This window comes from Sapajus apella, unplaced genomic scaffold (genome assembly GCF_009761245.1).
Source record: "Sapajus apella isolate SASKATOON/1434 unplaced genomic scaffold, GSC_monkey_1.0 scaffold58, whole genome shotgun sequence".
Classification (NCBI taxonomy): domain Eukaryota; kingdom Metazoa; phylum Chordata; class Mammalia; order Primates; family Cebidae; genus Sapajus; species Sapajus apella.
In genome coordinates, this window is record NW_022436998.1 from 3,883,636 (window position 1) to 3,907,321 (window position 23,686).

At 39.8% G+C, this 23,686-nt stretch overlaps 1 protein-coding gene and 2 long non-coding RNA genes across 4 annotated transcripts in view; 2 read left to right on the forward strand and 1 right to left on the reverse strand.

Annotated features, from left to right (window-relative positions):
* TNKS2 (tankyrase 2) overlaps positions 1 to 6,341 on the reverse strand; it is a 65,887-nt gene extending 59,546 nt beyond the window's left edge. The window contains exon 1 of one of the 2 annotated variants that reach the window (XM_032245551.1): positions 5,770 to 6,254. In XM_032245551.1, coding sequence (XP_032101442.1) covers positions 5,770 to 5,968 — 199 coding nt within the window. In that variant the 5' untranslated portion in view covers positions 5,969 to 6,254. Of the gene's footprint in view, positions 1 to 5,769 lie in introns of both variants that reach the window. The other variant, XM_032245550.1, reaches the window with a different exon arrangement.
* On the forward strand, positions 6,338 to 19,362 carry LOC116528323. Its single transcript, XR_004258983.1, has 2 exons — positions 6,338 to 6,568; positions 19,039 to 19,362. It is a non-coding gene; the product is annotated as an uncharacterized LOC116528323 (long non-coding RNA).
* A 346-nt stretch (positions 19,363 to 19,708) lies between these two features.
* LOC116528321 lies at positions 19,709 to 20,857 on the forward strand. Its single transcript, XR_004258982.1, has 2 exons — positions 19,709 to 19,813; positions 20,474 to 20,857. It is a non-coding gene; the product is annotated as an uncharacterized LOC116528321 (long non-coding RNA).
* Positions 20,858 to 23,686: the final 2,829 nt, after the last annotated feature.

Consider the following 23,686-nt stretch of genomic DNA (forward strand, 5'->3'; position numbering starts at 1 on the left):
TTTGGAAGGCAGAGGTGGGTGGATTACCTGAGGTCAGGGGTTTGAGACCAGTCTGGCCAACATGGCAAAACCCCATTTCTACTAAAAAATATAAAAATTAGGCAGGTGTGGTGGTATGCACCTGTAATCCCAACTACTTGGGAGGTCGAAGCAGGAGGTAGGAGAATTGCTTGAACCTGGGAAGCGGAGGTTGAAGTGCAGCCTGGGTGACAAGAGTGAAACTATGCCCCCCCCCCCAAAAAAAAACAAACTACTTCCCAAACTGAGGAGTAATCCTTGATAAAAATCCCTATTGTTATGGTCTCAAAAACAGTTCAAAGTATTTCTGTTAAGCATCAATTTCTTGAAGAAAAAGTGATTTGCAGGGTATGTTCTGATCATGTTCTCACTGGCCAGGTAGAACATGAATAGGCATATCCTCAGAGTCAATGTCAATCTCCATATTCTAAGGATCTCTTTATGATGAACCAGAAGCCTAAATAAATTTGGTGCTCATGGTTGCTCAGGACACACTGTAGTTTATTTTGTAATTTTGGAACGGCACTCTACTTCAAACACTGCTCTACTTGTGAAAATCCCGATGAAACCATATATGTAGTATGAATCTACTGTAAAGTGCTTACAGTTAAGCAAAGCAGGCCTATTTGTAAAGTATATTTGTTGACCACATTAACCGTGTCAGTTAATAGCAGGCATTGTGCCCTGTTCATTTCTGTTTACTCAGGGACAAGGTCAGTGTTTGGCATATAGAAGGACTTGACAAACATTTGTTTAAAGCATGTCTAACACTCTGCTGGAATAGCAAAGGACCCTCACAAAGAATATGGTGTTAATGATTTGTGACAACTAAGAAAAGCAGTCTCTTGTCAAATTTATTACTTATCTAGATGCCATCAGTTTCAGCAGCTCTAGGCACTGCTTGCCAACCATGACTATTATTAATAGTATTATATTTTGCTGTTATACTGGAAACATGCTTTCATCTGAATGGCTTCCCAAAAGTTGTGAGGCAGTCAAGTCACTACAGAGAAACCAACTTAGACTCTTGGGAAGTTTAAGTGCTAACCCCCTCCTGTCTTTTATAGTCCAAAGGTGGGATTAATAACTGATAATACAATTGGTCCCATACGAGATGGTGATGTTTTGCATTATCTAAAGGTAGGCTATCACACAGGGTTTTGTCCAAAGGCAAAGTTCTGGAAAAATGTCAACAAATGCCACAAAACAAAGCTCCTGTGGTCTGGGAGACTGGAAGGTAAAATCAAACAGCTTTCAAGCAACCTTTAGCCAGGATGCTTAGTGGCAGATTTTTTTCTGAGGAATGTCATTTTAAACTTCTCATTTACTATTTTATGTTACAAGGTTTCCCTCTGTTGCCCAGGTTAGAGTGCAATGGCACAATCCCGGCTCACTGCAGCCTTGATCTCCCTGGCTCAAGTAATCCTCCATCTGTAGCCTCCCATGTAGCTAGGACTATAGACCTGCACTACCACACCTGGCTAATTTTTCTATTTTTTTTTGTAGAGACGAAATTTTGTCATGTGGCCCAGACTGCTCTTGAACTCTTCGGCTCAAGTGATACTCCTGCCTTTGCCTCCCAGAGTGTCAGGCCTGTGCCACCATGCCTGGCTCATTTTTCTTTCTTTTTCTTTTTTTTTGTAGAGATGAGGTTTCACCACGTTGCCCAGGCTGGTCTTGAACTTTTGAGTTCAGGTGATACTCCTGTCTTTCCCTCCCAGAGTCCTAGAATGATAGTGTGTGGCACCGTGCCTGGGCCTCATTTACTATTAACTTTAGTTTCCTAAGATCCAGCAAAATTATTTCCCACATGTATTTCTTAAGAATGAAGAATACAAAGGAGAGGGCTTTGCCCATCTCTACTTGGGATAGATATACTGTCTGGCCAGATTACTAGAAACTTGGAAAAGAACACCATGGCCTGTGGGGTGATGAAATTTTGACCACCTGAGTAGGAGAATACTGAAAGGAGTATTCCAAACTCTTGTTACTGAAGCCAACTGTCTGCCTCTAAATCCAGCAAGAGCTGACGGAAAAGGTATACCTCAAAATCTTATAATAGATTGGGAGATTTGATAAGTAAAGAAAGATTATGAATTCCTAAACAGACTAATCTTTATTTGATACTAGGGTTTCCTGCTGATACATATATGATTTAATTACATTCTACAGAAAAACCAATCCTGAAAACAACAATCTATAATTGTAGTTCTAGGTTGAGTATATTTTGTGCATCTCTTACAACTATGATGTTGACCTACAGCCAAAGAAAGGTTATTGGAGGTCTCCAATAGTTATCATTTTGGGAAAGGATATGAATGGCAATCACAAAAGCTAATATATCTTTGATAGCTAAGCAGCTAAAACCTTCAATTGGAGGAAATCTGTCCACTTTCTTGTACCAACCTTTTGGTCAAACTAGGCTGAAATCCTCTGTACAACATCTCTTAAAAAAGCCAATCGAGCCACTGCTTGGATACTTCAGCCAGTTCAATGGCTGAATATTGTTAAAGGTTGTCTGACCCCTTGTAACCTTTCATCTATTGGCCTTAGTTTTGACAAGTAATATCTACATACTCTTTGTGATTCTTCCACATATGTGAAGACAGTAACATGGTGTAGTCTTCTTCCATCTGTAGAATAAGCAGCACGAATTTTCGTATCTATGCTTGTGCAATACATTTTGGATGCTCTGATTCTACTTTCCTCCTCTGGATAAAAAATAAATCCCTTATACTTGATTCACAGTATTGAATATAATAATCCAAGTTCAGTCTAACTGGTCCAATGTATATGGTTCAGTAGCATACTCTTACTAACAGTAACATAACATACTATAAATATAAAACAAGTGTTACCTTGTTTAGTAGGACTCTACAATGCAAGCTATTATCCCAGCTCCAAGAGTTCTAAGATTGTAAGGAATGCCACGTATTTCTTTCATTTCTATGATGGGCATCAAGATGACTTTCTCCCCAAGTTTGTGTCACCTCTTCTTTACTTTTTAGAAGTAAGTTCAGAGAAGCAGTTTTCTTTATTGAAATTCGCTGTTTTCTAGGGCATTAACTTGTCAAGAATCTCAGATACTTTTGCTTTTAGTAAAATTAGAACAACAGCTACCCTACTACCACCAACTTGCCTCTACAAGTTCTATTATGTGCTGCCAAAAAATCATTCCTACTTGTGTATGTCTGTGTATGGTGGGGGGCAAGTGGCAGGCAGACTGAAAAGGAAACAATTTTCAGAGTCATTTTTCTCCTAAGAAACTACTTCTTAAATAATATTTATCTAGAAGAAAAGCATGCAATCTAGTTCAAAAATTTAAAAAAACACCTAGTAGTAGAAAAATTTCTGTTCATGTTGCCTTTTTCATTAACAGAACTTAATTGTCTTGGTGCTGACAACTGATTATTCTTTTAATTGAACTAACTTTTTTGAGGATGAAATTAAAACAAATTTTTTCTAAACTGATTTTCATTTTTTGTGGTCTGCGTGCACCTCTCAGTCCTAATATTACTTGGGAATCAAAACAAAAAGAAAAAAACATGCCTCCCCCCAATAAAACCTCCAAACCTTAATCAGCTAAAAAAATTTTAAAATAATGATGTCCCTCAGCCTCTCCAATAGCTCACCCTATGACTGATGTACAAACACAGGAAACTGCTTGGTCAGGCAGTTATATAATACTACCACCTATGTTGAACTTCCAACAGTATGCTTGCAGACACATTAAGATGACTGATAACTCACTACCTACCTACAAGAGATTATAAAGTGTATTCTCCACATATTGAGTGAAAAGTTAGTTGGACGCACTTAAAAAACTTCTCTCTGATAAACCTAAAATTTAAATTAAATCTACAAAGACAATTTTTAAAAAAGTTTCTTATATGCTTGGATTTAAGTACAGGACTTTAAAAGTTCTGGTTGAATGAAGATTCCCCCCCTCATCCCTGTTAATTTTTATTACTCCCCTTTCATACCTTTAACTATTAATCTTATAACCTTTACCTGATAATTTGGGTAAGTTGTCAGGGCTGGGTGGTTTCCAAAATATTGTCTTCCATTTCAACTTGAACAAACAAAATGAAATCTATGTAAAAAATGCTTTGAAATGTTGGAATAGAACTGAAGGTAGGAAGGTAGAGAAGGAACAAGGTCACTGAGCTAATACCCATAATCTTACACCTCTAAATATTACTATTTTCAGATATGAACTCATTAATACACCAAATTCTTGAAAGGTAGCAACTAAGATCTTACTTGGCTATTTTTATCCCACAGATCAAATGAACAGACTCTAAGTAACCCTACCCTTTGGCTTATGTATCAGTTGGTGGTGACAGTTTGCCAAATCAGTTGTTTAAATGTTGACTACATGGTCAAACAGGACAATCTGAATTAGCTGAAGAACAGCAGCACTTACCATCAAAATTTCGGGTAAAATTTCGGCTAATTAGGTGTGATTTGACTTAAGCATTCTTCCTTCTCTTTCCATTGCCCACAAACTGTTTCTAGTTCTCCCACCTAGGTTCCCTAGGCTTTCTTTTCTTAAAAAGACTCCCCAGTGGAAATCCAACAAAGATGCAATTGATCAAAAAAGCATACCTCCTGGTAGTGTTTACATTTAAAATTCGGAACAGGGTAAAACAAACAAATGTCCAATTGGTAGAAAGTAAAAGTAATGTTTGTGAAAGAGGAAATCTTTCTCACTGCTCCTTTTCTCTTCATCAATCTAGCCCCAAAAGAACAGGAGCACTTTAAAAGGCATTCCCTGCTTTTTCAAAAAATTGTTTTTAACAATCACGAAATACACAAAACAAAAAACCAGGATGGTCAGAGGTAAGAGGAGGTACTCGCATTTTCAATCACACATGGCTCACCTTAAGTTAGAAACAGTCATGATCTTTCCTACAAGTGAAAAACATGTATGCTTTATGGGAATAAGCTGAATATCCCACCTCTGGTTCTTTTAAATTCTTCGACTAAATTTAATATGCTTACATCATAAAATGAACCTAATAAATATTAGAAAGTAATTCAAACGATCTAAATCTCAGAATGAAGGTTAGTTCCAACTTATATTCTAGATCCAAGCTAAGCTACTTGCACCATCTTTTCTATTATACTACTACTTTCCACCTCAACTTGTGTTGTGTGTATGTCAAAGACTTCCCGCACCCAGCCTAGTCAGATTTCAGTTCTCCCAAACTTGCCTATTTCCAGCTGTAGTCACTCCAGAAACTTGCTGATTGGCCATTCTGATAAACCAATTAACGCTAATATGTCAACGGCCTATTAAGCTACTCCTCCGAAATTACATCCTTGCATTTTACAAAGTCCTTCAAGACCTTAATCCCAATGGAACTTGCAAGAATGAAAAAATTTTGGAGGTAACTGATCGTTGAAATCATAAGGTCTATTTACTAAAGTCCCCTATTCTTTCCTGTGTGTAGACGCCTTCTAGGGTAACAAGACCGGAAGTTGGTACAGGTATTGTACCAACAAAACAAAGCCAAAACCCCAAACCACCCCCACCCTCGGCAAAAACAAAACAAAAACTTCCAGTGAGTGTGGCACGCTCACCCAACCCCCAATCTCCTCAGTCCCCACTGGAAGAGAGGGAGATCACGAGGACCACAGTCCTTAGAGTACAGGTCGAGGGGTGGAAGAGCACTGGTTTCAGGCCTACAAGCCCCGGGTGCGCAGGTGGGGTCTACAGCGAAGCGAGGGGGCGCTGGCCCGGGTTACCTGCGGCGAAGTGCAGCGGGGTGGATTTCCTGCCCGCCGTGTCGCGGCTGTTCACCTTCTCCGGCGTTACCAGCCTCTTGACTCGCTCCACGTCCCCATTGCGGCACGCCTCGAATAGCTCTCGGGCAGCCGGCTCCATTGCCTCAGCCGCCGCACTCGCGCAGGCCGCTCCCCCGCCCGCGCAGCGGCGGCCTGACATGATCCTGGCCGCCGCCACCGCCAGCAGCAGCGCCAGCAAGGGCAGCAGGAGCCCCGGCCCCGCGAGCAGGAGGGCGAGGCCCCCCGGAGGAGAGGCGCTCAGGGCCCGGGCCGGTTGGCTCCCTGCTGTCACCGGATCCGGCGCAGTCCCATGGCCGCGCCGACGCGCGCCCTTAGCTCGGCTCCCTTCCCCCAGCTGCCCTGCAGTGGCGGAGGCAGCGCGAATCCGCCAGCCGAGCCCTGAAGCAACGCGGCGGCGGAAGCTGGCAAGGTCCCTCCTGCCAGCTCCGCCGAGCCCGGGGAGAACACGTGACGTCGTCCCGCGCGTGCGCAGTAACCGGGCATCGGCGGTGCAGGTTTCGGCGAGCGGGGCTGCGCGGAAGGGTTTGTGGGAAATGTGTAGCGACAGGCTTCGCAGAAGGGGCTTCGTTCCATCGCCATCTTTGCGGTGGGTTCTGCGGAAGCTGAATGAATGGTCCTGCACATTGTTTACTTTTTTAAGCCCTGGGCTTTTCAAGCCGATCTTCCTCACTACCATTACACTGAAAAAGAGCCCTTGAAAGTTTTGCTCCGATCTTGCATATTTTTTTGGAAGTAAATTGTCCGTATTTTCAGCTTCCACATCCGTTTTTGTTTTTTTACTGTGTCTCTTTTCTTTCCTCCTCAACTGCTTTGTTGTTGTTTCTTGTGACACATTTCTCAAAAGTGAACGAGTTGCCATTTAATTAGAAGTTTGGATGAACTGCCCCAAAATAAAGGAAATCAGAACAGACACGAAAGTTGACTCCAGTTGGGGGGATGGCTCTTATCAATTACTCTTTCCATAGTAAGTTATTAGCTCAGGTTTGATTAGAGGAACTTTATGTAAATCAATACTGTACCCAACAAGCCTGAAGTTTGGATACACTGAGCATATGCATCTCCAAGAAAGTTTTCTGAGTTGTAATTTTTTTCTTTGGCCAACAAATCAAAGAAAAGCACATAATTGATTTTCATGCTTAAGGTAGTGGTGTAGTTTTGTACGCTGATTCCCCACTACACTCCCTTGTCTTAAAAAACGGAAACTATGCATATACATACATTTTACTTACAGAAGATGATACAGGTTGACCTTTGGCATTCTGAAAAACATTCCTGCCCTCTCTCCGCCTTAACCTGTTTTTCAGGAAATCCAGTTTTTGTTGGGGAGTGTTGACTCACTGCAGTGCTAAAAGCGGATGTACAGTTTTTTGAGCATTTTTATAAATATGGAATTGAAGTTATGGTACATATCAATAAAGTGAACATGTATGAACGCACCTAAGGACTAGAACACTACCAATATGATTGTGTTTATCATTTTTCTTTCCATAAATCTGCTATGGTGATCAATGATCAGTGATCTTTGAAATCACTATTAAAATTGTTTTGGGACACCACAAACCACACCCATAGAAGACAGCAATCAATCAATCAATGTTGTGTGTGTTCTGACTGCCCCACTGACAGGCTATTCTGCCATTTCCCTCTCCTTTGGTCTTCTGTTCCCTGAAACACAATAATATTGAAATTAGTTCAATTAATAACTCTACAATGGCTTCTAGGTATTCAAGTGAAAGGAAAAGTTGCATATCCCTCACTTTAAATCAAAAGCTAGAAATTATTCAGCTTAGTGCAGAAGGCATGTTGAAAGCTAAGATAGGCACCCTTGCACCAAACAGCCAAGTTGTGAATGCAAAGGAAAAATTTTTGAAGGAAATTAAAAGTGCTATTCCAGTGAACACACAAATAATAAGAAAGTGAAATAGTCTTACTGCTGATATGAAGAACGTTTGAGTGGTCTGGATAGAAGATAAAACCAGCCACAACATTCCCTTAAGCCAAAGATGAATCCAGAGTAAAGCCCTAACTCTCTTCAATTTTGTGAAGGCTGAGAGATGAAGTTGCTAAAGGCATGTTAGAAGCTAGCAGAGGTTGGTTCATGAAGTTTAAGGAAAGAAGCTGTCTTTATAATGTAGAAGTGTAAGGTAAAGCAGCAAATGCTAATGTAGGAGCTGCAGCAAGTTATCCAGAACATGGGTCACCAGCCTCAGCCCTCGGGAGGTACTGGTCCCTGGCCTGTAAGGAACAAGGTCACACAGCTGGAGGTGGGGAAGTGGTGCGGTGGGGGGTGGATGGAGGGGATGGGGTGGGAATGGGCCTGTAGTGAGCATTACTGCTTGAGCTCCGCCTCCTTTCAGATCAGCAGCAGCATTAGATTTTCACAGGAGAGCAAACCCTACTGTGAACTGCACATGTGAGGGATCTAGGATGAGACTTTAATGCCTGATGATCTGAAGTGGCACAGTTTCATCCCCAAATCATTCCCCACCCCCATGCCCCTCCACCCCCACCCCTGGTCCGTGGAAAAATTGTCCTCCACAAAACCTGTCCCTGGTGCCAAAAAGGTTGGGGACTGCTGCTCAGGAAGATCTAGCTGAGATAATTGATGAAGGTGGCTACACTAAACAATACATTATCATTATAGATGAAAGTCTTCTATTGGAAGAAGATGCTACCATCTAGAACTTTAATACCTACAGAGGAGAAATCAATGTCTGGCTTCAAAGGAAAGACTGACTTTCCTATTAGGGGCTAATGCAGCTGGTGACTTCAAGTTGAGGCCAATGCTTATTTACCATTCTGAAAATCCTAGGGCCCTTACGAATTATGATAAATCTATTCTGTGTTCTATAAATGGAATAACAGAGTTTGGATTATGGCACATCTGTTTACAGCATGACTTACTGAATATTTTAAGCCTACTGTTGAGACCCATTTATCTGCAAAAAAGGTGACTTTCAAAATATTACTGCTCATTGACATTGTGCCTGGTTTCTCAAGAGCTCTGGTGGAGAGGTACAAAGAAATCGATGTTGTTTTCATGCCTGCAAACACAACATCCATTCTGTTTTGTTTTTTTTTTTTTTTTGAGATGGAGTTTCGCTCTTGTTACCCAGGCTGGAGTGCAATGGCGCGATCTCGGCTCACCACAACCTCCCCCTCCTGGGTTCAGGCAATTCTCCTGCCTCAGCCTCCTGAGTAGCTGGGATTACAGGCACACGCCACCATGCCCAGCTAATTTTTTTGTAATTTTAGTAGAGACGGGGTTTCACCATGTTGACCAGGATGGTCTCAATCTCTTGACCTCGTGATCCACCCACCTCGGCCTCCCAAAGTGCTGGGATTACAGGCTTGAGCCACTGCGCCCGGCCACAACATCCATTCTGTAGATGGATCAAGGAGTAGATGGATCATGGATCAAGGAGTACTTTCAACTTGCAAGTCTTATTAGTTAAGAAATACATTACATAAGGCTACAGCTGCCGTAGATAGTGATTCTTCTGATGGACTTGGGTGAAGTAAATTGACAACCTTCTGGAAGGATTCACCATTCTGGATGCCATTAAGATTCATGGGAGGAGGTCAAAATATCAACATTAATAGGAATTTAGAAGAAGCTGAGTCTATCCCTCGTGGATGACTTTGACAGATTCAGGATTTCACTGGAAGAAGTAATTGCACATGTGGTGGAAATAGCAAGAGAACTAGAGTGGAGCCTGAAAATGTGACTGAATTGTTGCAATTTTATGATACAACTTGAATGAAGGCTGGGAATGGTGGCTCATTCCTGTAATCCCAGCACTTTGGGAAGCTGAGGCAGGAGGATTGCTTGAGGCCAGGAGTTTGAGACCAGCTTGGTCAACATAGTGAGAATCCATCTGTACAAAAGATACAATTAAAAAAATTAGCTGGATGTGGTGGAGTGCACCTATAGTCCTAGCTACTTGGGAGGCTGAGATGAGAGGATTGCTTAAACCTAGGAATTTGAGCAAATTGTTTAAACCTAGGTGAGCTATGATCATGTCACTGCACTCCACTACAGCTTGGGTGACAGAGACCCAGTCTCTGAAAACAAACAGAAAAACCAAGTTGAATGGATGAATTACTTCTTATGGAGAAAAGAAAAAAAATTTTTTTTCACACGGAATGTACTCCTGGTGAAGATGCTGTAAAAATTGTTGAAATGACAACAAAGAATTTAGAATCTTACATAACATAGGTGATAAAGCAGCAGCAGAGCTTGAGAGGTGTGCTCTTTTTTTTGTTTGTTTGTTTTGCCATTAAGTTTCAACACCCAAAAGATTCTAATTTTGGAAGTTTTGTGGGTAAAATACTATCAAACAGCATTGCATGCTACAGAGAAATCTTTTGTGAAACGAACAGTCAATTGATGTGGGAAACTTCATTTTCTTTTAAGAAATTGCCATAGCCACCCTAACCTTCAGCAACCATTATCAGTCAGCAGCCCTCAATGTCATTGAGGCAAGACCCTCCAGCAGCGAAAAGATGACGAGTTGCTGAAGGTTTAAATGACTGTTAGTATTTTTTAGCAACAAAATATCTATTTTTAGTTTCAAAAATTCTTTGAATTTTAAGTTTTTTGGGTACATCACAGGTGTATATATTTATTGGGTATATGAGAATTTCTTTTTTTTTTTTTGAGACGGAGTTTCGCTCTTGTTACCCAGGCTGGAGTGCAATGGCACGATCTCGGCTCACCGCAACCTCCGCCTCCTGGGTTCAGGCAATTCTCCTGCCTCAGCCTCCTGAGTAGCTGGGATTACAGGCACGCACCACCATGCCCAGCTGATTTTTTGTATTTTTAGTAGAGACGGGGTTTCACCATGTTGACCAGGATGGTCTTGATCTCTTGACCTTGTGATCCACCCGCCTCGGCCTCCCAAAGTGCTGGGATTACAGGTGTGAGCCACCGCGCCCGGCCTGAGAATTTCTGTGGTATTAATTGTAATGTCTCATTTTTCACTGCTGATTTTATTTGAATCTTCTCTCTTTTTTTTTTTAGTCTGCTAAAGATTTGTCAATTTTGTTTATCTTTTCAAAAAATTCAACGTTTTTTTCATTGATCTTTTGTGTTGCTTTCTTCATTTCAGTTTCACTTAGGGCTGCTCTGATATTTATTGTTTCTTCTAACTTCAGGTTTGGTTTGCTTTTGTTTTCATAGTTTTTTAAGACGCATCATTAAGTTGTTTATTGGAAGTTTTTCTACTTTTTTGATGTAGGTGCTTACAGGTTTCCATTTTTTTTAGCACTGCTTTTGCTTTATTCCATCGTTTTTGGTATGTTGTGTTTCCATTGTAATTTGTTTGAATAAACTTTTCAATTTCCTTCTTAATCTCCTCGTTGACCCACTGTTCATTCAGCTGCAGAGTGTTTAATTTCCCTGTGTTTGTATATTTTCCAAAATTCCTCTGGTTACTAATTTCTAGTTTTATTCCATTGTGGTTAGAGAAGATAGTTGATATTATTTCAATTTTTGAATGTTTTAAGACTTGTTTTGTGGCCTAAGATATGGTCTGTCTTTAGAATGATCCATGTGCTGAGAAGAATGTATATTCTGCAGCCATTGAATAAAATGTTCTATCAATGCATATTAGTTCCATTTGGTCTATAGTGCAGATTATGTCTGATATTTATATGTTGATTTTCTGTTTGGATGATCTATGCAATGCTGAAAGTGGGCGGTGTTGAAGTCTTCAGCTATTATTATATATGTATCTATCCCTCTCTAATAATATTTTCTTTGTATATCTGGGTGCTCCAGTGTTGGATGCACATAAATTTACAACTGTTATATCCTCTTGTTGAATTGACCCATTTATCATTATAAAATGACCTTCTTTGTCTCTTTATAGTTTTTGTCTCGAGAACTATTTTCAGTCTGTATGTGTCTTTATATATGAAGTGTGTTTCTTGTGGGCAGATTGTTGAGTTTTGTTTTTTAAATCCATAGCCACGCTATTTCTTTTGATTGGAGAGTTTAGTCCATTTACTATCAATGTTATTGACAAGTAAGGACTTACTCCTGCCATTTTTAAATTTGTTTTCTGGTATTTTCCTCCTTTTTTCCCCACCTTCCTGTCTTCCTTTTAGTAAAGCTGATTTTCTCTGGTGGTACGATTTAATTTCTTGCTTTTCATCTTTCGGGTATCCATTGCATGTTTTTTGATTTGAGGTTACCATGAGGCTTGCAAATAATATCTTATAACCCATTATTTTTAACTGATGTAACTTAACATGGATTGCATAAACAAACAAAACTAAGAAAAACTCCACACTTTAACTTTGTTCCTCCTTTTAAAAAAATTGTTGTAGCTATTATTTTTGATCAGTTTATCTTTAGCCTTTCTACTAAAGATATGAGTATTTTATACATTACAATGACCCTGTTATAATATTCTGTGTTTCTCTGTGTACTTACTATTATCAGTGAGTTTTGTACCTTCAGATGACTTTTTATTGCTCATGAACATCCTTTTTTTTTCAGATTAAATAGCTTTTTTAGCATTTCTTATAGGATGTCTGTTGTTGATTAAATCCCTCAGCTTTAGTTTGTCTAAGAAAGTCTTTATTTCTCCTTCATGTTTGAAGGATATTTTTTGCCAGATATGCTAATCTACAGTAAAAGGTTTTTTTCCATCAGCACTTCAAATATGTCATACCACTTTCTTCTGGCCTATAAGGTTTCCACTGAAAAGTCCGCTTCCAGGAATATTGAAGCCCTTTCTCCTCTCTCTTTCTCTCTCTTTTTCTTTCTTCTGCTTTTAGGATCCTTGCTTTATCCTTGACCTTTTAGAGTTTGATTATTAAATGCCCTTAGGTGTCTTCTTTGTGTTAAATCTGTTTGTTGTTCTATAATCATCTTAAACTTGAATATCTTTCTCTAGGCTTGGAAAGTTCTCTGTTATTATTCCTTTGAATAAATTTTCTAGCCTTATTTCTGTCTCTACCTCCTCTTTAAATTTAATAACGCTTTGATTTTCCCTTTTAAGGCTATGTCCTAGGTCTCGTAGGTGTGCTTCATCCTTTTTTATTCCTTTCTTTTTGTCTCTTTTGGCTCTGCATTTTCAAATAAACTGTCTCCAAGCTCACTAATTCTTTCTGCTTGATCAGTTCTGCTGTTAAGAGACTGATGCATTCTTCAATATGTCAATTGCATTTTCCAACTCCAGAATTTCTGCTTGATTCTTTTTAATTATTTCAATTTGGATTCTGAATTTCTTCTGTTGAATTTATCTTGAATTTCTTTGGGTTTCTTCAACACACTATTTTGAATTCCATGTCTGAAAAATCATATATCTCTGTCTTTCCAGGATTGGACTCTGGTGCCTTATTTAGTTTGTTTGGTGAGGCCATGTTTTCCTGGATGGTCTTGATTTTTGTGGATGTCTGTCAGTTTCTGAGTATTGAAGAGTTAGGTATTTATTATAGTCTTTGTAGTCTAGGCTTCTTTGTACCCACTCCTGGAAGGCTTTTCAGGTATTCAAAGAGACTTGAGTATTATGATCTAAGTTTTCAGTCACTGCAGCCATATCTGCATTAGGGGGACCCCAAGCCCAGTAACTCTGTGGTTTTTGCATATTCATAGAGGTACCATCTTAGTGGTCTTGGATAAGATCTGGAAGAATTCTCTGGATTATCATGCAGACACTCTTGTTCTTTTACCTTCTCTCAAACAAACACAGTCACTCTATCTGTGCTGAAGCAGGGGTGACACAAGCACCACTGTGATCACTACCACTGGAACTGCGCTAGGTCAGACCTGAATCCAATATAGCACAGGATCTCACCCAAGGCCCACTATACCTGCTCCCCGGCTATTGCCTGTCTATGTTTGCTCAAGGCACTGGACAAGGCCAATTAGGCTTGTGTCCTTCCCTTCAGGGCAATGAGTTCCCTTGGACCCTAGGTGGGTCCAAAAATTCCATCTAAGAGCCAGGGTCTGGGGTTGGAAACCTGAGATATGTACCTGGTGCTCTGTTCTACTGCATCCCTGGCACCCAAACCACAAGCCAGTCTTTCCCACTCTTCCCTCTCCTTTCCCCAGGCACAGGAGTCTCTCCCCACAGTCACCACCAGCATAGGCCCATAAGAAGTACTGCCACACTACCATCGATGTTCCCTTACAGCCCAAAGGCTCTTCAGTCAGCTGTGGTGAATGCTGCCAGGCCTGGGACTCACCCTTCAGGGAAGTGGGTTCCCTTCTGTCCCAGAGTAGGTCTAGAAGTACTGCCAAGAACCAAGGCCTGAAATCAAGAATCCCATGAGCCTACTACTTGGTGCTTTACCCCACTGTGGTTGAGCTGGTATCTAAGCTGCAAAACAAAGTCTCTGTCACTCTTCCTTCTGCTTTTCTCAAGCAGAAGGAGTCTCTCCTTTTGTCATCACAGCTATGAATGTGCTGGGTCAACCTCAAGCCAGCACATCTGGGAGTCTCATCCAAGGCCCATGGTGCGTTCTACTTGGTTACCATTGCTGACTAGTCAGGACCCAAAGGCTCTTTAGTCAGCAGGTGGTGAATCATGCCAGGTCTGAGTCCTTCTCTTCAAGGCAGTGGGTTCCCTTCTTCCCAGGTTGTGTCTAGAAGTGTTATCTGGGAGCTAGGAGGCCTTAGGACTCTGCCTGGTGCCCTATCTTACTGAGGCTGAGCTGGCATCCAAGTCACAAGACAAAGTTGTCTTTACTTTCCCCTCCTCAAACAAAAGGAAGGGGTCACTTTTGGAGCTACAAGCTATGCTGCATTGGGACATGACGAGTGATGGTGCACGCATTCCCTTAGCTGCTCTGTCTGTGTCTCACTAGGCTGCTTTATTTTTAAAAGCATATTTGCCTGTTTTTTTGTTTTTTCTTTTTTGAGACAGGATCTCACTCTGTCACCCAGGCTGGAGTGCAGTGGTGACATCATGGCTCACTGCAGCCTCAAACTCCTGGGCTCAGAATATCCTCCTGTCTCAGCCTCCTGAGAAACTAGGACTACAGGCACACACCATCACACCTGGGTGATGTGTTTATTTTTTGTAGTGACTATCTTGCCCAAGCTCCATACTCACCATTTTTAAGTATGGGCATGCCTCAGAGACATTGTAAATTTGGTTCCAGATCACCACAATAAAGCAAATATTACAATAACGGAAAATCATATGAATTTGTTGGTTTCTCAGTGCACATAAAAGTTATGTTTACATTATACTGCAGTCTATTAACTGTGCAATAGCATTATGTCTAACAAAACACTGTGTCTCACTGTGTCCCTTCATGTCCACTGGCTCCAAGCCCGACATAGCACTGCAACTTACCTAGGAGTTGCAGTCCTTGTGGCCTAGACTGCCTGTCAAGTTTACTTAGAACCTCAGAACACTTTAGCCCACAGAGGTGAGGCTTGCACAAACTCAGGTTCTGACCCCTGGGATGGGTGATTTCCCTCTGGCTAGGGCTGATCTCAGTGGTGCCTCTGTGGGTTTCAGCTGAGTTCTGCACAGTGTTGGCAGCACTGAGTTCCAGTGCAACATCCTACAATTGCTGTGCTCTTCCTGACCCCCAAGCACACAGATTCTCTCTCTGTGCAAGAGATGGGGAAGGGGTGGTATCAGCAATTTAAGACTGTCTTTCCTACCCTCTTCAGTGCCTCTTTCAGAGATATGAAGTTGAAAACCAGGTACTGTGATCACTTACCTGATTTTTGGTTCTCAAGGAGGTGCTTTTTTGTGTAATAGTTGTTAAATTTGGTGTTTTCGTGGGGAGAATGATCAGTGGAAGCATCTATTCAGTTATCTTGCCTTGCCTACTCCAAACTATTTTTAAATTAAGGTATGCACCTTTTTTTTTTAATTGACATAATGCTATTGCATGGAGGAGAGGAGCACTGTGTGAAGGAAAGGCAGAACAGTCCCGTCAATCTAGAGGTCTTTAATAAGGTGCCAATACCATTCAAGAGGCTAAGACCTCATGACTTAATCGCCTCCCAAAGGCCACATCTCTTAATACTGCAGCAGTAGGGATTAAGTTTCAACATGAATTTTGGATGGGATAACATCATTCAAAACATAGCAATAGCTAGCCTTTCTTATGTTTATGGTCTATTTGTATTTCCTTGCAGTAAAATGCTTATTTTTCTTTTGCCCATTTTTGTATTATGTTGTTTATCTCTTGCTACTGATATGCAGGCATTTTGTATCTATTTTGGATATTAATCTTGTGTCAATTATATGTGTTAAAAAATATCTTCTCCAAGTTTGTAGTTTGCTTTTTACTTCCCCAATAAAAAGATGTCTGACTTATAATATAAATTTGTAAATCCTTTAATCAAGAGTTTATTTCTCTCTATTTGTGAATTCTCCCTTACCTTAAGGTTGTAAAAATACTATATTTTCTTCTAAAATTTCAGATTTTTGCTTTTAACATCTAAGTTTTTATTTATGGACTTGATTTTGGGTTATAGTGTGATACTTAATTTCGTTTCTTTATTTTGTCCCCAGGATAATAACAAATAGTCTTCATACCATCTAGTAAGTACTTCCTTGTTTAAGAAGAGAGCTGCAGTGCCACATCAAGCTTCCATATATTCATGAGTCCGTTTCTGGACTATATTTCATTACACTGATTGATCTATAGATTCTTCCTCCTATACCATACTATCTTTTTTTTCGGAGTTTCACTCATGCTAGCCAGGCTGGAGTGCAATGGCGCGATCTTGGCTCACCGCAACCTCTGCCTCCTAGGTTCAGGCAATTCTCCTGCCTCAGCCTCCTGAGTAGCTGGGATTACAGGCATGCACCACCATGCCCAGCTAATATTTTGTATTTTTAGTAGAGACGGGGTTTCACCATGTTGACCAGGATGGTCTCGATCTCTTGACCTCGTGATCCACCCGCCTCGGCCTCCCAAAGTGCTGGGATTGCAGGCTTGAGCCACCACGCCCGGCCTACCATACTATCTTAATACTGCCTTATATTAAGTTTTGTTATCTGGTAGGAGAAATCTTCCACTATATTCTTCTTTGCTTTTATTGAGATTTTGATCTCCCATATAAATTTTGGAACTACAGGCTCAAGTTCTTTGAAAACTCCATTTAAATGCTGATGAGACTTGTATTGAATTTTACAGTTCACTATTGCGATTTTAAAGATATTGAGTCCTCTCATCATTGAACATGGCATATCTCTTCATTTATTTCTTCTTTAAAGAATTTCAGTGAAGTTTTACAGTTTCCTTCATATAGGTCTCACACATCCTTGTTTTATTGCTATAATAAATGGTAAAAAAAAAATATGGCTTATCAAACCAGTGTAAAAAGATATTTTTGAAGTACTTTGATGTATTTCAATTTGTACTGGATATTAAATGATATTAAGGTATTAATGTTAATTGGATTAGGTTAATATGTTAAATGGTGTTCATTATGATAAAAATAAAAGGCCTTTATTAGAAACTCTTATGCATCTACTGGTAAGATGACATGTCATTTGTTTAAAATAGTTCATATGACATAGTGTCACTATTTTTAGTTTTAAATAGTTCATTAAAAAAGCGAGGGGAGATGAAAGAAGAATGCCTAAGTGTTGATAATTGTTGAAGTGAAGCTGGGCAATGGGTATGTGAGTGTTCATTGCACTATGCTCCCAATTTTTGTGTATGTTTGAAAAGTTGTATAATAAAGACTTTAACATTATATTTTCTAATTATTTTTTGCTGGGGTGTGTGTGTATATATATATATATGGAGAGAGAGAGAGAGAGAGAGAGAGAGAGAGAGAGAGAGCGCGCGCACCATTCTGCTAAACTCTCTCATTGTTTCCAAAAATTTGTCTATTGTTTTGGTGTTTTAGGTGTCCTAGACAGTCTTACCATCTGTGAATGTGAATATGTGGAAAAAATTTCTCCTTTTTCAATCCTAGGCCTTGCTGGGTTGGCTAAGACCTCAAATATAATGTTGAGTGAAGGTATTAATGTTGGGCATGCTTGTCATGTTTTGATTTTTTAAAAGACAGCTAAGTTTCACTATTAAGAATGTTTTTTTTTTTCTTTTCTCTCTTTTTTTTTTTTTTTTTTTAACTGTTGTGAGACCCTTCACTATGTTGCCCAAGCTGGAGTGTTGTAGTGCCATCATAGCTCACTGCAGCCTTGAATTCCTGGGCTTAAGTGATCCTTCTACTTCAGCCTCCCTAGCATACACCACTATGCTTGGGTATGATGTTTTAAAAGATATTCTTTTTGGTAATGTTTTGGTAGTTACACTGTCACTGGTAAAAGAGATTTCGTCCTATTTGCACTTTGCTAAGAATTTTTATCATGAATAGATGTTGAAACATAATCAGATGTTGAATTTTATTAAACACTTTTTTCTTTCTTTTTCTTTTTTTTGAGAAGGAGTCTTTTTCTGTCACCCAGGCTGGAGTGCGGTGGTGCCATCTCAGCTCACTGCAACCTCTGCCTTTTGGGTGCAAGCGATTCTCCCGCGTCAGCCTCCTGAGTACTTGGGATTACAGGGGCATGTCACCACACCTGGCTAGTTTTTATATTTTTAGTAGAGATGGAGTTTTACCATGTTGGTCAGGCTGGTCTTGAACTCCTGATCTCGTGAACTGCCTGCCTCAGCCTCCCAAAGGTATTAGAGGCGTGAGCCACCATGCCCAGCCTAAATGCTTTTTTTCTGCACTTATTGAGATGTGTTATTTTTCTTTCTTCGTGTCACATAATCAATTATATGTATGGATTTTCTAATGTCAAGCCAATCAATAATTTAAATTTATTTCCACAAAGTAAACATTGAGCCCAGAGAATTGCTCAGAAAAATTCTACCAAACTGTCATTGAATGAATTATTCCAATCTTGTCGAAACTCTTCTACAGACTAGAAAAAGAGGAAATACCCCCTAAGACTACGAAGCTAGTATAACCTAAGTAGACAAAGACAGAAACAAGAAAGAGAAATTACAGGCCAATTTCACTCATGAACATAGACGTAAAATTCCTGAGTAGAATACTAGCTAACAGAATCCAGAGAAGATTGTGTGGAACCAGCGAGTACTTGCAGCAAACACCACAAACAAACAAACAAACATACAGCAAATAACTCCAAGGATACTTATACATATAATTAATGCAACTATAGGACTGACTCTGACAAGTAGTTTTCTTAACTTTAAACAGAATACTTACCCTCGCCAACATTTATTTTTCTCTTCATTATAAAGGGAATTGAACAGCTTGGACTTGGAGACAGTGAGTTAAAACAGAAATAAGAAGGCGGCAGAAAAAGATTATACCAGATTGAAATGTGTTGGATATTCATATCTACCCAGCACCTCAGAATGTGGCCATGGAAGACGGAGGCAGAGATTGAAGTGTCACATCGTCAAGCCTAGGAACACTAAGGATTGCTGGTAGTCACCAGAAGCTGGAAGAGGCAAGAAAAATGTCCTTTCCTAGAGCTTTCAGAGAAAGTGCCATCCTGCCAACACCTTGATTATATGCTTCAAGCTTCTAGAATTGTGAGAGAATAAATTTTGTTGTGATAAGCCACCCAGATTGTGGTCCTTTGTTATGGCCGCCCTGGGAACTAATAAACATGATGGTACTGGGAAGTGAGATGCTGCTGTGGCAAATACCTAGAAATGTGGAAATGGCTTTGGAACTGGGTAGTGGGTAGAGGCTGGGAGAATTTTTAGGTGCATGCCAGAAAAAGCCTGGGTTGCCTTGAAGAGATTGTTGGTAGAAATCTTGAAGTTTAAGGACATTCTGGTAAGGGATGAGAAAGAAGGAAGGAGAGCTATGGAGAGGGCTTCCATTGTGTTAAAGCATATATACATATATATAACCACTAAAAGAATGTTGCTAGAAATATGAGCAATAAGGGTGCTTCTGGTGACATTTAAAACCACAGTAAAAAATGGCAGAGCTTCCAACAGCCTAGGTTCCTGAATGACTGCATGAAGCGTGCCCCAGCCCCTGCTGACAGTTGGACTTTATGTGAGTGGGAAACTGCTATTATGTTAAGCCACTGATATTTCAGGAGTTATCTGTTATAGCAGCTAGCTTAATACATGAATACACTTTAACCCAGAAATACACTTTTTAAAAGCTTTTCACATAGAGGGAAGATGTACAAACATTGGTTATGGTAGTTGGGATTAACTTTGGTATTCATTACTTAAAAAGATAGGTAAATGTAAAAACACCCCAGAGCCTAAGAAAAAACAAAAAAACAAGACAAAAAGATAGGTAAGTAGACATGAAGCATTTGGAAGCAATGTACTAGATGAATGTACAATGAGGTGGATAAATCTCAAGAACATAATGTTGATCAAAAAAATCAATGAGCAGAATTTTAGATAGCAGTAGTATAATATCATTGATGTAATTTTGAAGGAAAATGGGAGAAAAAAAACTATAGCACAATACCATTGATGTAAATTTAAACACATAAATACACAAAACAATCTTATATATTTTTCAAAGATACATACATATCCAAGGTTATATACCAAACATATCAGGGAAGAAGAATGAATTTGGGAGTCAATTGAATGGGAAAAAAAGAAAAGAAAGGGGATGTTGCAGAAACGATGGGGATAAAGTGCCGAATTGAGGGGTATGACTGACTCAATTTTCTGTATCTATATGTGCTAGATGCTGCAAAGTACCACCCAGATTTCTTCTCCAGGATTGGAAGATTTGTTCCCCCAGCTGTTAGAAGTGCTGCAGGAAGACAGTCCTCAGTTCTCAGTCCTCTTTGGGGATTGCTGTGGCAAAAGAAAACTGGAGGTCCAAAATGATAACTCCTTCCAAGAGTAGCTCATATACAAAAATTGAGAGGTGCCTGTTCTTGCTTCAACTTGGGACAATCCTGTAGGGCCATCCCAGATCCAGAGCTTATCATCAGGTTGGTTGATTGATTACACTTCAACCTCTCTCTCTATCCAATTCAGCTTTCTTTCCCTCCCTTCCACAAGTGTTGACCCCAAGACCACTCCCTAATAAATGGCCTGCACACTAGTCTCCATCTAAGACTAATGTATCTCCAACTCTTCTTCTTGAAGCGCCAAGCTGTGACACAAACGTTAATGTGTGTTCGTATGTATTAACCTTTGTTGCTATACATTTCCCTTTTGCTCACCTCTATTTTTCAAGTTTATGGCAACATTTTGTGAAAATAAACAAATATGAAAGTTTTTATAAAATATAAGAATGTATTTCTATAATATCAGCTTTAGCAATAACAAAACATGCCAGAATTTCTGCCATGAACATAAAATAGCTAAAAGCACCCTAGACATTGAAAAGAAAAGATATCACCCTTATTTATCAAGAAAACTTTAACGAATACAAATGATGAAAAAATAAATTGACATGTAATCAGTTCCCATTAGGTAGCAAGTTAAATTCCAAACCAAAGCTTCCTCACTAAATCGGTTGTCCAGTTGTGTTATTTCCAACCTCCTACCACATCACACATGAGTAGAAGTCACTTGGAAACCTCTTTAATTCCCTTAACACTTGTCCATTTAATCCACTTGCCTAGACTGTTGTTCTCCTGTGAGCTTTTGATGAGCTTTCAATCCTACGTGTTCCTATGTTTGAAAAGTGTTTCTCACAACTAATTGTGTATTAGCTTCCCAAGGCTGCTGTAACAAAGTATCATAAACCCGATGGCTTATAAAAACAGAAATTTATTCTCTCACATTTATGGAAATAAGAAGCTCAAAATCAAAACGTCAGCAGGGCCATGCTCTGTCTGAAATATTTTATGGCAGAATTCTTCCTTGCCTATTCTAGCTTCTAGTGGTTGCCAGCAATCCTCAAATGAGTTTCTCCTTGTGTGCCCTCTCCTCGTCCTTTAATGTAATCACATTTAAGGCCCACCCTAATCTGATATGACTTCATCTTAATATACATCTTAATTACATCTGCAAAGATCCGATTTCTGAATAAGGTCCCATTCTGAGGTTCCAGGTGGATATGAATTTGGGAGGTACACTATTCAACCCAGTAAAGTTTGCTCTCTGCTATAAATGCCTAGGAGAAGGATCCTGAATGTTCCCAGCACAAAGAAATCATCAAGGCTTGAAATAATGGATATGCTAATTACCCTGGTCTGATCACTATACTTTGTATATATCAAAACATCACTATAGGCTGAGGAGGGCAGATTGCTTGAGCCCAGGAGTTTGAGAGCAGCCTGGGCAACATGGTGAAACCCTGTCTCTATTAAAACTACAAAAATTGGCTGGGTATTGTGGTGCGTGCATGCAGTCCCAGCTACTCCAAAGGTTGAGGTAGGAGGATGGCTTGAGCATGGGAGGTAGAGGCTGCAGTGAGCCAAGATCATGCCACTGCACTTCAGCCTGAGGGATAGGGTCAGGCCTTGTCTCAAAAACAAAACAAATAATCACTATGTACCCCATAAATATATATAATTATTATGTATCAATGAAAATACATAAAAGATAGAGCTTATGATGGGATACGGAAAGGAAACTGAATTGAGAACTGGGGATTTGAGTAAAGGAAAATGCTAATAATTACATTAAAAATTTTAAAAAGTGGGGTTTAACATGGATAAATGATAGCTTGCTAAGAAATTAATATTATCAACTCAATTCTGTATATCTGAGTTAAAAAAAGGCTCTGCTAGTAATTCACAGAGCTATACCACTTTTGGAAAGATTTCCACTTTTATTTTGTAAATATTATAGTTTGGTTAAGTTTCCTATACCAACATAAAATAAATTTAACATTTTTGCTTCAATCTTGAATAAAATTTGTTTTCAGTTTATTTTATTAATGGTATGTTTTGTTTTTTATTTTGCATATTTATTTTTCTCATTTATTTCTTGATGAACTAGTCCAATGACATAGTCCCTTGTTAATTTAAATTCATGTTTTCCCATGGGGCACACTAATTACTACATAGTTTGGATTTAAAGTCCTTGATGTACCTGATGAAAAAAATGAGAAACTCTTATTTAGCAGTCTAACTTTCTGAACATAATCAATAACTTTATTGAAAGGGAAGATCCAAACTCTGTGGTTAGGGCTTCTACTTTTAGTCAGGTAGAGTAGGTAACTTGTGGCAGAAAAGGCACCCTTTAAGAAAAAGTGGGAAAATTGGATTAAAAAAAAAATCCCTGCCGTGTGCAGCGGCTCATGCCTGTAATTCCAGCACTTTGGGAGGCCAAGGCAGGTGGATGACAAGGTCAGGAATTCGAGACCATCCTGGCCAATATGATGAAACCCCGTCTCTACTAAAAATACAAAAATCAGCTGGGCATGGTGGCACATGCCTGTAGTCCCAGCTGCTAGGGAGGCTGAGGCAGGCATATCGCTGGAACCCAGGACGGGGAGGTTGCAGTGAGCCCAGATTGTGCCACTGCACTCCAGCCTGGGCAACAGAGAGAGACTCCATCTCAAAAACAAACAAAACAAAACAAAACAAAAACCAAAAGCTCGTTATGGGTATTGGGAAGCTGCTAAGGCAACATAGAAGTTGAGAGGTGAAGATTGTGGAGAGATGAGAACCACGGAGAGCTGAATGGACGTTCTGCAGCAATGTTTTCTCAAGGGAAATTTCACAATTCCGGGCTCAAAGAATGTAGATGAACCAAGCAAAGGGCCTTGGGAAAGGGCTGTGGCTGGAAGGCAGAGTAGCTATCAGAGCATTCATCAATCCTATGAGTGTGAAGAAACAGATATTGTAGACTGGAGGGACAGAAAGCTGAGCCCAGCAATTGACCTTTTTTTTTTTTTTTTTTTTTTTTTCTTTTTGAGACAGAGTTTCCCTCTGTTGCCCAGGTTGGAGTGCAGTGACACAATCACAGCTTACTGCAGCCTCAATCTCTGGAC